Here is a 16026-nt window from a genome sequence, read left to right as displayed (position 1 = left end):
AACCAAATTTCCTGAGCCTCCACCTCCCCTAAACCAAATTTCCTGAGCCTCCACCTCCGCAAATGGAGACTCCTGAGCCTCTACGTCCTCCAAACCCAAATTCCTGAGCTTCCACATCCCTGAAACCAAATTTCCTGAGCCTCTACGTCCTCTAAACCGAAATTCTTGAGCCTCTACGTCCCCAAACCCAACCTCCTGAGCCTCCACGTGCCTGAAACCAAATTTCCTGAGCCTCCACATCCTCCAAACCAAAATTCCTGAGCCTCCACGTGCCTGAAACCAAATTTCCTGAGCCTCTACGTCCCCCAAACCAAAATTCCTGAGCCTCTACGTCCTCCAAACCAAATTTCCTGAGCCTCCACGTGCCTGAAACCAAATCTCCTGAGCCTCCACGTCCTCCAAACCAAATTTTCTGAGCCTCTATCTCCCCCAAACCAAAATTCCTGAGCCTTCGCATGCCTGAAACCAAATTTCCTGAGCCTCCACATCCCTGAAACCAAATTTCCTGAGCCTCCACCTCCCCCAAACCAAACTTCCTGAGCCTCCACCTCCCCAGACGAACCCTTTTGGGCCTCTACCCCCCCGAAACCGCCTCCTCCCCGTCCCCAACGCCCCCCCTGAAGCCTCCCCGCCCCCCCGTCACCTGCTTCTGCTCCTCGCCGAGGCTGTCCCACATGGAGGCCACGATCTTGGAGACCTCGCCGAAGGTGGCGTTGGGGTTCTGGCCCTTGATGGCCGCCTGCGTGTCGCGGAAGAAGAGGGCGTAGGCGGAGAGCGGCTTCTGGGGCTCGTTGGGGTCCTTCTTCTTCTTCTGCTTCTTGGGGGGCTTGGGCTTGCGGCCCCCCTCGGGGGCGGCCGGAGGCGCCGGGGCGGCCTTCTGGGCCGGGAGCTGCCGGGGGAGGGGAGGGAGTGAGGAAAGGGGGGGAAAAGGGGGGGAAAGGGGGGGGAAAGGGGGGGGAAAGACAGGAGCAAAAGGAAAGAAATGAGAAAAAGGAGAAAAAGAGAAAAAAAGAAAAGAAATAAGAAAAAAACAAAAAGAAAAAAGAACAAAAAAGAACAAAAACATTAAAAAAGAAAAAAGAAAAGAGAAAAACAAGAAAAAAGAAAAGAGAAAAAATGAAATTAAGAAAAGAGAAAAAAGAAACGAAAAAAAGATATAAAAGAAAAAAGAAAAAAGAGAAAAAAAGAATAAAGAAGAAAAAACAGGAAAAAGAAAACAAAAAAAAGAAAAAAAAAAGAAAAAAAAATGAAAAAGAAAACAAGAAAAAAGAAGGAAAACAGACAAAAGAGAAAAAAGGAAAAAAAAGAAAAAAGAGAAAAAAGGAAAAAAGGAAAAAAGAGAAAAAAGAGAAAAAAGGAAAAAAGACAAAAAAGGAAAAAAGAAAAAAGGAAAAAAGGCAAAAAAGGAAAAAAAAGGAAAAAAGAGAAAGAAAAAAAAAGAAACGAGAAAAAAAGTAAAAAAAACAAAACATCAAAAAACAGGAAAAAAAGAGAATAAGAATGAAAGGGAAGTGGGATTTTGGGATCAGAAAGCAAAAAGATTTGGGGTCAGAAAGTGAAAAAAGTGGGATTTTGGGTTGGAAAGTGAAAAAAGTGGGATTTGGGGTTGGAAAGTGGAAAAAACAGTGGGATTTCGGGGAAAAAGTGGGATTTGGGGCCAGAAAGTAGAAGAAGAGTGGGATTTGGGGTAGAAAAATGGGAAAAAAACAGGATTTTGAATTGGAAAGTGGGGAAAAAATGGATTTGAGGTAGAAAAATGGAAAACAGGTAGGATTTTGAGTTGGAAAGTGGAAAAAAATTGGGGTTTTGGGTCGGAAAGGGGGATTTTGGGGTAGAGACGTGGGAAAAAAGTAGGATTTGTGGTCAGCCAGCGGAAAAAAAAAGTGGGATTAGGGATTAGAAAGTGAAAAAAGTGGGATTTGGGGTCGGAATGTGGAAAAATATGGGATTTTGGGTCGGAAAGCAGAAAAAAGTGAGATTTGGGGTCGAAAAGTGCAAAGAGTGGGATTTTGGGTCAGAAAGCGGAAAAAACGTGGGATTTCGGGTCGGAAAGTGGGGAAAAAGTTGGATTTGGGGTTGGAAAGTGGAAAAACGTGGGATTTTGGGTCAGTAGTCAGAAAAGATGTGGGATTTGGGGTCGGAAAGCGGAAAAAAGTGGGATTTGGGGTGGGAAAGCGGAAAAAAGTGGGATTTGGGGTGGGAAAGGGGAATAAAAGGAGGATTTGGGGTCAGAAAGCAGAAAAAAAGTGGGATTTGGGGTCAGAAAGCGGAAAAAAAGTGGGATTTTGGGGCCGGTAGTCAGAAAAAATGTGGGATTTTGGCCCAGGAAAAGGAATAAAAGTAGGATTTGGGGTCAGAAAGCAGAAAAAAAGTGGGATTTGGGGTCGGAAAGCGGGAAAAAAAGGGGGATTTGGGATGGGAAAGCGGAAAAAAGGAGGATTTTGGGTCGGAAAGTGGGAAAAAAAGGGGGATTTGGGGTCGGAAAGCGGAAAAAAGGAGGATTTTGGGTCGGAAAGTGGGAAAAAAGGGGGATTTGGGCTCGGAAAGCGGGAAAAAAATTGTAATTTAGGATTCTGGGGGGGGGTCGTCAGCCTCACCCTGCGGAAGTCTTCGGCCTCCTCGTCGGGCAGCGAGGGGGTGGGCGAGGGGGGTGGCGGAGAGGCGCTCGTCCGGGGAGGGGCTCCGGGGCCGGGGGGGCAGGGTGGGGGGCGCCCCCCCGAGGCTGAGCCCCAGCTGGGAGCTGAGCTCGCTCTGGTCGATGGTGGTGAGGGCGCCGGGGGCCAGGAGCCCCCCCCGGGCTCATCGGCACCTCGATGGTGACGGGGGGGGGCGGCGGCGTAGGGGGCGGCCAGGGGGGGGTCCAGTTCCTGAGGGGGTGGGGGGAGAAAAAAATTGGGGGGGGGGGGGGGGGAGAAAAAAATCGGGGGGGGGGGGGAGAAAAGGTCTCAAAACGCCGCTCCAAACGCCCCCCAAAAAATAAAGGTAATGTGGGATCCCCCCCCCTCTAAAATATAGGGGAGAAATTGCCCCCCGATCCTAATCCTCCCCCCCCAAATCCCTTTATTTTCCCCCAAATCCCATCTAACCATCCTAAATCCCCTCTAACCCCCCCCAAATTCCCTCTAACCCCCCCCAAATCCCCTCTAACCCCCCCCAAATGCCCCCATTCCCCCTCAAAATCCCCGCCAAATCCCCCTATTTCCCCCCCAAATCCCCCTGTTCCACCCCAAATTCCCCCCCCAAATCCCATTTCCCCTAAATGACCCCCAAACCCCCCTCAAAAGCCCCCCAAATCCCCCTATTTCCCCCCAATCCCCTCTAACACCCCTAAATCTCCTCAATTACCCCCAAATACCCCTATTTCCCCCCAAAAGCCCCATTTCCCCGCCAATCCCCTCTAATGCCCCTAAACCTCCCTTTTTCGCCCTAAATCCCCCCCAAATCCCTCCCTTTTCCCCCAAATCCCCCCCAAATCCCTCCCAAATTCCCCCTAACCCCCCCCAAATCCCCTCTAAACCCCCCTAAATCCCCCCTAACCCTCCCAAATCCCCCTCAATTCCCCCCCAAACCTCCCATTTTTCCCCCTAAATCCCCCCAAATCCCCAAATTCCCCCCAAATCACCGTAAATCCGCTAAGCCCCCCCCAAATTCCCCTGTAAGCCCCCCCAAATCCCCCTATAACCCCCCCAAACCTCCCATTTTTCCTCCTAAATCCCCCAAATCCCCCCCAAATCCCCAAATTCCCCCCAAATCCCCCAAATCCCGCCCAAGTCACCTCTAAGCCCCCCCAAATCCCCCTATAACCCCCCCAAACCTCCCATTTTTCCCCCCAAATCCCCCAAATTCCTCCCAAATCACCCTAAATCCCCCCAAGTCCCCCTATAACACCCCCATATCCCCCTATAACACCCCCATATCCCCCTATAACACCCCCAAACCCCCCATTTTCCCCCAAAATCCCCCCAAATCCCCAAAATTTCCCCCAAATCATCCTTAATCCCCCCCAAATCTCCCTCTAAGACCCCCAAATCCCCCCTAATCCTCCCAAATCCACCTCAATTCCCCCCCAAACCTCTCATTTTTCCCCCTAAATCCCCCCCAAATCCCCCAAATTCCCCCCAAATCACCGCAAATCCGCTAACCCCCCCCAAATTCCCCTGTAAGCCCCCCCAAATTCACCTATAACCCCCCCAAACCTCCCATTTTTCCTCCTAAATCCCCCCAAATCCCCCAAATTCCCCCCAAATCACCCTAAATCCCCCCCAAATCCCCCTAAATCCCCCCAAGTCCTCTAACCCTCCCCAATCCCCCTATAACCCCCCCAAATCCCCTCAATCCCCCCCAAAGCTCCCATTTTTCCCCCCAAATCCCCCCCAAATCACCCTAAATCCCCCCAAGTCCCCTAAACCCCTCCCAAATCCCCCTATAACCCCCCCAAATCCCCCTCAGTCCCCCCCAAACCTCCCATTTTTCCCCCTAAATCCCCCCCAAATCCCCCAAATCCCGCCCAAATCACCTCTAAGCCCCCCCAAGTCCCCCTATAACCCCCCCAAATCCCCTATAACCCCCCAAACCTCCCATTTTTCCTCCTAAATCCCCCCCAAATGCCCCAAATCCCCCCCAAATCCCCCAAATTCCCCCCAAATCACCCTAAATCCCCCCCAAATCCCCCCAAATGCCCCCGAAATCACCCCACCCCCCCCCAAATCCCCCAAATACCCCCCCCCAAAACCCCGCTCACCATGGAGAGCCCCCCCGGCAGCAGCCCCCCGCCCTGCTCCATCAGGCCGGGCCCGATCCCCACGGGCATGTCGAGGGCCTGCACCCCGTAGGGGGGGGCGAAGGCGGCCTCGGGGGGGGCGCCGGGGTCCCCCAGCTCGTCAAAGTGGGCGACGACGTCGGCCACGGCCAGCGAGGGGTCGGCGTCGAGGGCGATGGGGGGGATCTCGAACTCCTCGTCCCCCAAGCTGGGCGTGTGGAAGGTCTGCGGGGAGGAAAGGGTTAAAAAAGGACAGGGAAACGGGTAAAAATGGGGTTTTCGGGGCTTTTTTTGGGGGGTTTTCCGGCCCCGATTCGTACCTCGGCGCCCGTCAGGAAGGGGTGAGCCGCGCCGGTGATGGCCAGGTAGTTGTCGTTGCCGCCGGGGAACTGGAAGGGGTTTGGGGGGGAAAAAGGGGGGGTTTGGGGTGAAAAAGGGGGGTTTTGGGGAATCGGAGGGAAGAACACGACATGAAGAATCTCCTCTCAAGGAAGCAGGTGGGGATGACCCCATAAAACAGTGAAAAAAGACGAAAAAGAACAAAAGCGGAGAAAAATAGACCAAAATCCTGAAAGATTTCCCTAAATGTGCCCCCAAAACGGCTCCAAATACATCAAAATAACCCTAAATATCCCCAAATCGCCCCCAAATCTCTCCAAATAACCCCAAAGTCCCCCAAAACACCCCAAAACCTCCCCGCAAAACCCTCAAAACCTCCCCAAATGACCCCAACCTTCCCCCAAACTCCCCCCTAATACCCCAGGACCCCCCAAAACCTCCCCAAATCCCCCAAAACCACCCCAAAACCTCCCCCAAATACCCCAAAAACCCCCAAAACTACCCCAAAACGCCCCCAACCCCCCCAAATCCCCCCAAAACAGTCCCCAAACCTCCCCCAGATACCCCAAGACCCCCCAAAACCTCCCCAAATCCCCCAAAACCACCCCAAAACCTCCCCCAAACCCCCCCAAAATCCCCCCAAACAGCCCCAAAACTTGCCGCAAATACCCCAAAAGCTCCCCGAATCCCCCCAAATCCCCTCAAATCTCCCCAAATACCCCAAAACCTCCCCCAAACGCCCCCAACCCACCCCCAATCCCCCCAAACCTCCCCCAAATCCCCCCAAACAGCCCCAAAACCTCCCCCAAATACCCCAAAGGCTCCCCCAACCCCCCCAAGCCCCCTCAAATCCCCCAAAATTGCCCCAAAATAGCCCCCAACCCCCCAAAATACCCCCAAACAGTCCCAAAACCTGCCCCCAATACCCCAAAATCTCCCCAAATCCACTCAAATCGCCCCAAATACCCCAAAAGCTCCCCCAAACGCCCCCAACCCACCCCAAATCCCCCCAAACCTCCCCCAATCCCCCCAAACCTCCCCCAATTGCCCCCAAACAGCCCCAAAACCTCCCCCAAACCGCCCCGCCCCCCCCAAGCAGCCCCAAAATCCCCCCAAACCGCCCCAAAACCTCCCCCCTCCCCCGCCCCCTCCCCTCCCCAAGCCCCCCCGGTCTCCATAGCAACGCCCCCCCCCCCCCCTTGGAGGACCGCCCCCCCCCCCTTGGAGGACTCCCCCCCGCCACAAAGCCGCCGCTCACCTCCATGGCTCCGCCGCCCCGGCCAGGCCGCCGCCCGGAAGCGGAAGTGCGGCCTCCCCACTACCCCTCTTCCGGTTTACTTCCGGCGTGGAACCATAGAGACGCGCGGGGTCGGTCCTCCGAGCTGGAGGACTGGGGGCTCCACCTGGAAAATTGGGCGAAATTTAGGAAATTTGGGAAATTTTCCGGGTGGAGGCCCCCAAATATTTATCACTGGAGGCCTCCAAGTATTTTTTAGCGTAGGCCACCGAATATTTTGAGGCGGAGGCCTCCAAAAATCCCTGAGTGGAGGCCTCTCGATTTCTTTAAAACCCCTTCAAAACAAAATTTTAAGGAAAATTTTTAATTAAATATCGCTTTTTGTCTCCCTAGAAGACTCAAAATTTCTTATAAGTGGGCTTTAGGCACCATAAATGAGTTTAAAATTCTCCCTGCAAATAAAAATCCCTCAGAAAAGGGTTTTTAGTCGTTGAAAAATCAACATCAAATTTTCTACAAAACATAAAACACCGAAAAATTAAAATTTTAAGGAGTTTTAACTGCCGTCGTTCATTTACAAACTCCTTATGAGGCATGAAATCCCTTAAAAAATTAAATATAAAGCTTTTTCAGTCGTTATAAGTCAATTTAAATTGTTTACGCTATTTTAAATGCCAAAAATAAAATTTTAAGTGAATTTTAAACAATACAAAGGAATTTAAAATCATTTGCATAATTTAAAATTGATTATAAATTAACTTTAAAGCATTTTTAGGTATGATAAATGGTCTTAAATTTGTTTTTAAAAGGCCTAAAATGGGCTTTGAAAGCATTTTTACTCACCCAAAATGCATTTTAATCTCATTACAAGTCAGAAATTCTTAAAATTTAAAATTTAATTTCATTTTTAAAAACCAAATCTCTGAAAATGGGGTTTCAAGGTATTTAAAAATATATTTTCAAGCTATAATTTTATTTCTTAACAGCTGCTACAGGTGCGATGACAAAGCGCTTCTGGTCATCTTTTGAAATAAAGAACCTAAAAAAACAATAATTTTGAGAAATTTTGAGCTAAAAACTGGAATTTTTAGTGGAAAGTGGAAAATTCGCATTTAACAATGTCTATAGTAAAAATGTACATTTAAAAATGTTTAAAAATGCAAAATATTTACTTGTGTGTGCCTCGTTTCATCAATTCTGTGAAAAATTTTTGTTTAAATTAGATTTTATTCAATTTTTTCATGAGGATTTGATTATTTGTAAAAAAAAAAATAGACAGGTAATTTGGGGGCTAAAAACTGCATTTGGGGGATTTAAATTAATTTTACGGGGTGAAAATTCGTATTTTGGGGGGGGTTAAAACCGAACTCGTAGGATTATAAATTATTTGGGGGGGAAATATTGGTATTTTAGGGGGGATAAAATCAATTTTCGGGGATGAAAATTAATTTTGAGGGATAAAAGTGATGTTTTGGGACGTTAAAATCAGTTTGGGGGAGGTTAAAATCAAATTTTAGGGGTTAAAATCAATTTTTTTTGGAGATTAAAATCAGTTTTGGCGGTTTAAATCTGACTTTGGGGGGCTTTAAAGGTCAAATTGGGAAAATAAAATGAATTTATAATTAATTTGGGGGGGTTCAAATCGATTTTGAGAGGTTAAAGTTGATATTTTGGGGGCTAAAGTCAATTTTGGGGGGTTAAAATTAACGTTGGGAGGGCTGTAATAAATTTAAGGTGATTAAAGTTGATTTGAAGAGTTCGTAATTAATATTTGGGGGTCTTTAATCAATTTGAGGGGGTTAAAAGCGATTTTGAGGGATTAAAAGCCATTTTTGGAGAGGCAAAAACGTATTTTGGGAGGTAAAAGTGAATTTTTGCATTTAAACTGAATCTACGGGGATTTATAATTAATTTTAGGGGATTTCAAAGCGATTTGGGGGGCTTAAGAGGAATTTTGGGAGGCTAAAGTTGATATTTTTGAGGGTTAAAATGAATTTTGTGGGGCAAAAAATCAAATTTTATGGAGTAAAAATGGATTTTTCTGTAGTAATAATGAATTTTTGCGAGGTAAAAATCTAACTTTGTATGGTAAATACGATTTTTACTGTAGTAAAAAGGCTTTTTCTGCGGTAAAACTCAAATTTTGTGTGGTAAAAATGACTTTGTGTGAGGTGAAAATGAATTTTTGTGAGATAAAGAAGATTTTTGTGGCAAAAAAATCAAGTTTTGTGTGGTAAAGATCAATTTTTGTGTATTAAAAATCATTTTGGGGGCAATCAAGTCAATTTTGGGGAGTTAAAAATGATATTTTGGGGTTTAATCTGAATCTAAGGGATTTATAATTAATTTGGGGGGGCTTCGAACCAATTTGGGGGGCTTAATGTTAATTTTGGGGAGGGTAAGATTGATATTTTTGAGGATGAAATTGAATTTTGTGTGACAAAAATGATTTATTGTGCTGTAAAAATGTTTTTTGTGTGCTAAAAATGAGGATTTCTGAGGTAAAAACGAATATTTGTGGGGTAAAGATGGATATTTGTTGGGTAAAAACGAGGTTTTGTGAGATAAAATTATTTTTTATGAAGGAAAAATGAATTTACGTGAGGTAAAAATCAATTTTTGTGTGGTAATAATAATTTGGGGGGGCATTGAAATCAATTTTGGGGGGTTAAAAGTGATATTTTGGGGGTTAAAAGGAATCTTTGTGGATTTATAATCTGGGGGGGCTTCAATTTGGGGAGCTTAACATTAATTTTGGGGAGGGTAAATTGGATATTTTTGAGGATCGAATTGAGTTTTGTGTGGAAAAATAAAATTTTATGTGGTAAAAATGATATTTTGCGTTGTAAAAATCGTTTTTGTGTGGTAGAAGAGAATATGAGGTAAAGATGAATATCTGTGAGGTAAAGATGAATATCTTGTGAGGTAAAAACGAATATTTGTGAGACAAAAACTGATTTATGTGAAGTAAAAATAAATTTGTGTGAGGTAAAAATGAGGTATTGTGGGAGAAAATTAATTTTTCTTAAGTAAAAATGGATTTATGAGGTAAAAATCAATTTCTGTGCGGTAAAAATCATTTGGGGGGGCGCTCAAATCAATTTCGGGGGCGTCACAAGCGATTTCGGGGCTGTTCGAGGCGATTTTGAGGCCTGAAAATTAATTGCGATGAATTTTGGGGGGCTGAAAGCCGATTTTTAGCATTTTGGGGCGTCTCCGGGCTTCGTTTTGGGGCGTTTTTTTTTGGGGGGGGGCTGCGCCGCCTTTCCCGTCAGGCTCAAAGCCGGTGGGGGGGGGGGGGGTGAGGGGGCGTGACGTCACGACGCCGCTTTGGGGCGTTTCGTGCCGATTTGCCTCTTTTCGCCCCCCCCCCCCACCTCAGCGAGCCGCCCCCGGGGCCGCCATGGCGGGGCGGGGGTTAACCGCGGCAAGATGGCGGCGCGGGGCTGCCCGGCGCTACGCCTGAGGGCGCGCCGCGCTTCCCCCCCCGTTTTTCACCGCGGGGAAAGGCGCCGGGAGAATTTTAGAGGCGAGGGGGGGGGGTAAAAAAATGTAAAAAGCGGCAAAAAACCGCCGCGGGGTTGAAAACGGAGGGGCGAAACGATCAGGCAGCGCCGCGGGCAGCCCCGGCTCCCGAGGACCCCTCGCTTCCTCGAGGGGAGGGGGGAGCGAAGGGAGGGGGCGCGGGGGCGCAGCCGAACCTGCTGGCAAGCCCCGCCCCCTTCCCCTTCCCTTTCCCCGCCTCCCATTGGCTGCGCGGGGGAGGGGGGCGGGGCTTAGGGGCTGCGCGGGGGGGCGTGGCCAGCGGCCGCCGCGTTGCGTTGCGCCGCGCGGGCGCCGCCGCCGTCGTCGTCTCGCGCCGCGGCCGGAGGGGCGGGGGCGCCGCCGCGCGCGCCGGGTGAGGCCGGACCCCTCCCCCCCCTCCCTCCCCCCCCCCCCCCCCCCTTTTCCCGCCTCAGGTAAGGCCACGCCCCCTTTTAGCGCCCCCTCACGCGCTGCCCCCCCCCGCGATCCCCTCGGGGTGGGGGGGGGGGGGGGGGAGGTAAATTTTTCTTTTTTAATCCGTTTTAACCTTTTCCGGGCGTTTTTGACCCAGGGTTCTGTCAGGGGTAAGGGGGAGGGGGGGGCGGGGAAGGGGTTGGGGGGGGGTTGGGGGGGGATGGGCCGTACTGGGATCCCAGTTAGCCCTTACTGGGAGGCCTCAGGGCCCCATTTCCCTCTTACTGGGGCTCCCAGTTAGCCCAGTTTCCTCTTACTGGGGTTCCCAGTTACCCCAGTTTCCTCTTATTGAGGCTCCCAGTTGCCCTATTACTGGGGCTCCCAGTTACCGTGGTACTGGGCCTCCCAGTAACCCCATTTGCCTCTTACTGGGGCTCCCAGTTAGCCCAGTTCCCATATTACTGGGTCTCCCAGTTACTGTGGTACTGGGCCTTCAAGTAACCCCATTTGCCTCTTACTGGGGTTCTCAGTTAGCCCAGTTTCCTCTTACTGGGAGGCCTAAGGATCCCCTTTGCATGTTACTGGGGCTCCCAGTTCCCCCATTTGCTTCTTACTGGGGTTCCCAGTTAGCCCAGTTTCCTCTTACCGAGGCTCCCAGTTGCCCTGTTACTGGGTCTCCCAGTTACCATGGTACTGGGCCTCCCAGTAACCCCATTTGCCTCTTACTGGGGCTCCCAGTTAGCCCAGTTCCCATATTACTGGGTCTCCCAGTTACCGTGTTATTGGGGCTCCCAGTAATCCCATTTGCCTCTTACTGGGGCTCCCAGTTCCCCCGTTCTCCTCTAACTGGGGCTCCCAGTCCCCTCTTACGGGGACTCCCAGTTCCCCAGTTCCCATATTACTGGGTCTCTCAGTTACCCGTGGTACTGGGCCTCCCAGTAACCCCATTTGCCTCTTACTGGGGTTCCCAGTTAGCCCAGTTTCCTCTTACCTGGGAGGCCTAAGGATCCCCTTTGCATGTTACTGGGGCTCCCAGTTCCCCCATTTGCTTCTTACTGGGATTCCCAGTTCCCCCAGTTTCCTCTTACTGAGGCTCCCAGTTGCCCTGTTACTGGGGCTCCCAGTTACCCCGTTTGTCTGTTACTGGGGCTCCCAGTTAGCCCAGTTTCCTCTTACTGGGATTCCCAGTTACCCCAGTTTCCTCTTACGGAGGCTCCCAGTTGCCCTGTTACTGGGTCTCCTAGTTACCATAGTACCGGACCTCCCAGTAAGCCCATTTGGCTCTTACTGGGGTTCCCAGTTCCCCCCTTCTCCTCTAACTGGGATTCCCAGTTAGCCCAGTCCCCTCTTATTGGGACTCCCAGTTCCCCAGTTCCCATATTACTGGGTCTCCCAGTAATCCCATTTGCCTCTTACTGGGCTCCCAGTTAGCCCAGTTTCCTCTTACTGGGAGGCCTAAGGATCCCCTTTGCATGTTACTGGGGCTCCCAGTTCCCCCATTTGCTTCTTACTGGGATTCCCAGTTCCCCCAGTTTGCTCTTACTGAGGCTCCCAGTTGCCCTGTTACTGGGGCTCCCAGTTACCCTTTTGTCTGTTACTGGGGCTCCCAGTTAGCCAGTTTCCTCTTACTGGGATTCCTAGTTTACCCCAGTTTCCTCTTACCGAGGCTCCCAGTTGCCCTGTTACTGGGTCTCCCAGTTACAGTGGTACTGGGCCTCCCAGTAAGCCCATTTGCCTCTTAGTGGGGCTCCCAGTTCCCCAGTTCCCATATTACTGGTCTCTCAGTTACTGTGGTACTGGGTCTCCCAGTAACCCCATTTGCCTCTTAGTGGGGCTCCCAGTTCCCCCAGTTCCCATATTATTGGGTCTCCCAGTTACCGTGTTACTGGGCCTCCCAATAACACCATTTGCCTCTTACTGGGGTTCCCAGTTAGCCCAGTTTCCTCTTACGGAGGCTCCAGTTGCCCTGTTACTGGGTCTCCCAGTTACCGTGGTACTGGCCTCCCAGTAACCCCATTTGCCTCTTACTGGGGCTCCCAGTTAGCCCAGTTCCCATATTACTGGGTCTCCCAGTTACCTGTTATTGGGGCTCAGTAATCCCATTTGCCTCTTACTGGGCTCCCAGTTCCCCCATTCTCCTCTAACTGGGATTCTCAGTCTCCTCTTACTGGGACTCCCAGTTCCCCCAGTTCCCATATTACTGGGTCTCCCAGTTACTGTGGTACTGGGCCTCCCAGTAACCCCATTTGCCTCTTACTGGGGTTCCCAGTTAGCCCAGTTTCCTCTTACTGGGAGGCCTAAGGATCCCCTTTGCATGTTACTGGGCTCCCAGTTCCCCCATTTGCTTCTTACTGGGATTCCCAGTTCCCCCAGTTTCCTCTTACTGAGGCTCCCAGTTGCCCTGTTACTGGGGCTCCCAGTTACCCCGTTTGTCTGTTACTGGGCTCCCAGTTAGCCCAGTTTCCTCTTACTGGGATTCCCAGTTACCCCAGTTTCCTTTTACAGAGGCTCCCAGTTGCCCTGTTACTGGGTCTCCCAGTTACCGTGGTACAGGGCCTCCCAGTAACCCCATTTGCCTCTTACTGGGCTCCCAGTTAGCCCAGTTCCCATATTACTGGGTCTCCCAGTTACCGTGTTATTGGGGCTCCCAGTAATCCCATTTGCCTCTTACTGGGGCTCCCAGTTCCCCCATTCTCCTCTAACTGGGGCTCCCAGTCCCCTCTTACGGGGACTCCCAGTTCCCCCAGTTCCCATATTACTGGGTCTCCCAGTTACTGTGGTACTGGGCCTTCCAGTAACCCCATTTGCCTCTTACTGGGGTTCCCAGTTAGCCCAGTTTCCTCTTACTGGGAGGCCTAAGGATCCCCTTTGCATGTTACTGGGGCTCCCAGTTCCCCATTTGCCTCTTATTGGGATTCCCAGTTACCCCATTTTCCTCTTACTGAGGCTCCCAGTTGCCCTGTTACTGGGGCTCCCAGTTACCATGGTACTGGGCCTCCCAGTAACCCCATTTGCCTCTTACTGGGGCTCCCAGTTAGCCCAGTTCCCATATTACTGGGTCTCCCAGTTACCGTGTTATTGGGCTCACCGTAATCCCATTTGCCTCTTACTGGGGCTCCCAGTTCCCCCATTCTCCTCTAACTGGGGCTCCCAGTCCCCCTCTTACGGGACTCCCAGTTCCCCCAGTTCCCATATTACTGGGTCTCTCAGTTACCTGTGGTACTGGGCCTTCCAGTAACCCCATTTGCCTCTTACTGGGGTTCCCAGTTAGCCCAGTTTCCTCTTACTGGGAGGCCTAAGGATCCCCTTTGCATGTTACTGGGGCTCCCAGTTCCCCATTTGCCTTTTACTGGGGTTCCCAGTTACCCCACTTTGCTCTTACTGAGGCTCCCAGTTGCCCTGTTACTGGGTCTCCCAGTTACCGTGGTACTGGGGCCTCCCAGTAACCCCATTTGCCTCTTACTGGGGCTCCCAGTTCCCCCATTTTCCTCTAACTGGGATTCCCAGTTAGCCCAGTCCCCTCTTACTGGGATTCCCAGTTCCCCGAGTTCCATATTACTGGGTCTCCCAGTTACCATGTTACTGGGTCTCCCAGTAATCCCATTTGCCTCTTACTGGGGCTCCCAGTTAGCCCAGTTTCCTCTTACTGGGAGGCCTAAGGATCCCCTTTGCATGTTACTGGGGCTCCCAGTTCCCCCATTTGCCTCTTATTGGGATTCCCAGTTACCCCAGTTTCCTCTTATGGAGGCTCCCAGTTGCCCTGTTACTGGGGCTCCCAGTTACCCATTTGTCTCTTACTGGGGCTCCCAGTAACCCCAGTTTCCTCTTACTGGGATTCCCAGTTACCCCAGTTTCCTCTTACTGAGGCTCCCAGTTGCCCTGTTACTGGGTCTCCCAGTTACAGTGGTACTGGGCCTCCCAGTAAGCCCATTTGGCTCTTACTGGGCTCCCCGTTCCCCCATTGCCCTCATAGTGGGGCTCCCAGTTCCCCCATTCCTCTCCTACTGGATCTCCCAGTTCCCTCTTACTAGGACTCCCAGTTACCCTGTTACTGGGGCTCCCAGTAATCCCATTTGCCTCTTACTGGAGGCCTAAGGACCCCATTTGCATGTTATTGGGTCCCAGTTCTCCCATTTGCCTCTTAATGGGATTCCCAGTTCCCCCAGTTCCCCTATTACTGGGTCTCCCAGTTGCCATTTTACTGAGATTCCCAGTTATCCCATTCCCCTCTTACTGGTGCTCCCAGTTCCCCCAGCTCCCTCTTACTGGGACTTTCGGTTACCCTGTTACTGGGATTCCCAGTTACCATGGTACTGGGCCTCCCAGTTACCCCATTTTCCCCTTACTGGGAGACCATAGGACCCCGTTACCATATTACTGGGGCTCCCAGTTCTCCAGTTCCCTCTTACTGGGACTCCCAGTAACCCCTTTTCCCTCTTACTGGGCTCCCAGTTGCCTTGTTACTGGGATTCCCAGTTACCGTGTAACTGGGGCTCCCAGTAACCCTATTTGCCTCTTACTGGAGCTCCCAGTAACCCCATTTGCCTCTTACTGGGAGGCCCAGGGACCCCATTTCCATGTTACTGGGGCTCCCAGTTCCCCCATTTGCCTCATACTGGGGCTCCCAGTTCCCCCAGTTCCCTCTTAGTGGGGCTCCCAGTTCCCCCAGTCCCCTCTTACTGGGAGGCCTAAGGACCCCAGTTCCCTCTTACTTGGGTCTCCCAGTTCCCCCAGTCCCATGTTACTGGGGCTCCCAGTTCCCCCAGTCTACTCTTACTGGGGCTCCTAGTAACCCCATTTGCCTCTTACTGGGATTCCCAGTTTCCCCAGTTCCCATATTACTGGGTCTCCAGTTACCGTGTTACTGCGCCTCGCAGTATCCCATTTGCCTCTTACTGGACTCCCAGTGACCCCATTCCCATGTTACTGGGATTGCCAGTTCTCCCAGTCCCCTCTTAGTGGGTCTCCCAGTTACCGTGTTACTGGGGCTCCCAGTTCCCCCAGTTCCCTCTTACTGGGTCTCCCAGTTGCCCTGTTACTGGGTCTCCCAGTTCCCCCAGTCCCATGTTACTGTGGGCTCCCAGTTCCCCCAGTCCCCTCTTACTGGGGCTCCCAGTTACTCCGTTACTGGGATTCCAGTTATTGTGGTACTGGGGCTCCCAGTAACCACATTTGCCTCTTACTGGGGCTCCCAGTTGCCCCAGTCCCATGTTACAGGGCCTCCCAGTTCCTCCGGTTCCCTCTTACTGGACTCCCAGTTCCCCCAGTTCCCATATTACTGGGCCTCCCAGTTGCCCTGTTACTGGGTCTCCCAGTTCCTCCAGTTCCTTCTTACTGGGAGGCCCAGGGACCCCGTTCCCATGTTACTGGGGCTCCCAGTTCCCCCAGTCTTCTCTTACTGGGGCTCCCAGTTACCCTGTTACTGGGATTCCCTGTTACCACGTTACTGGGGCTCCCAGTAACCCCATTTGCCTCTTACTGGGATTCCCAGTTTTCCCAGTTCCCATATTACTTGGTCTCCCAGTCCCCTCTTACTGGGGCTCCCAGTTCCCCCAGTTCCCATATTACTGGGCCTCCCAGTAATCCCATTTGCCTCTTACTCGGACTCCCAGTTACCTCATTCCCATGTTACTGGGATTCCCAGTTCTCCCAGTCCCCTCTTACTGGGCCTCCCAGTTATCCTGTTACTGGGCTCCCAGTAACCCCTTTTACCTCTTACTGGGACTCCCAGTTGCCCTATTACTGGATTCCC

At 51.2% G+C, this 16026-nt stretch overlaps 1 protein-coding gene across 3 annotated transcripts; it reads right to left on the bottom strand.

Annotated features, from left to right (window-relative positions):
- On the bottom strand, positions 1–6912 carry TOX4 (TOX high mobility group box family member 4). 3 transcript variants are annotated; one of them, XR_013942674.1, is made up of 6 exons: positions 6357–6912; positions 5080–5148; positions 4742–4984; positions 2598–2867; positions 208–889; positions 1–54 (listed from the first exon to the last, which is right to left on the bottom strand). XR_013942674.1 is itself a non-coding variant. In XM_080571617.1 (6 exons), the coding sequence occupies exons 1-5, from the start codon at positions 6360–6362 to the stop codon at positions 575–577; spliced, it is 903 nt and encodes a 300-aa protein (XP_080427743.1). In that variant the 5' UTR covers positions 6363–6912; the 3' UTR covers positions 7–517; positions 549–574. The 3 variants fall into 3 exon arrangements, 2 of the variants coding, with proteins under 2 accessions (XP_080427743.1, XP_080427742.1); XM_080571617.1 differs by having other exon boundaries at positions 7–517; positions 549–889; XM_080571616.1 differs by having other exon boundaries at positions 7–889.
- Positions 6913–16026: the final 9114 nt, after the last annotated feature.

This window comes from Anser brachyrhynchus (genome assembly GCF_964034855.1).
Source record: "Anser brachyrhynchus genome assembly, chromosome: 34".
Lineage (NCBI taxonomy): Eukaryota > Metazoa > Chordata > Aves > Anseriformes > Anatidae > Anser > Anser brachyrhynchus.
The sequence above is the reverse complement of the archived record's forward strand: the minus strand, read 5'-3'. Positions and strand labels throughout refer to the sequence as shown.

What these genes read in the sequence shown, in the direction of transcription:
- TOX4 (XM_080571616.1), bottom strand. An exon ending in TGCCGGGGGGGCTCTCCATG is followed by an intron (nt 2,868 to 4,741) that starts GTGAGCGGGGTT and finishes CCACCCCCTCAG; the next exon opens with GAACTGGACCCCCCCCTGGC. An exon ending in AGGCCGAAGACTTCCGCAGG is followed by an intron (nt 890 to 2,597) that starts GTGAGGCTGACG and finishes CTCCCCCGGCAG; the next exon opens with CTCCCGGCCCAGAAGGCCGC.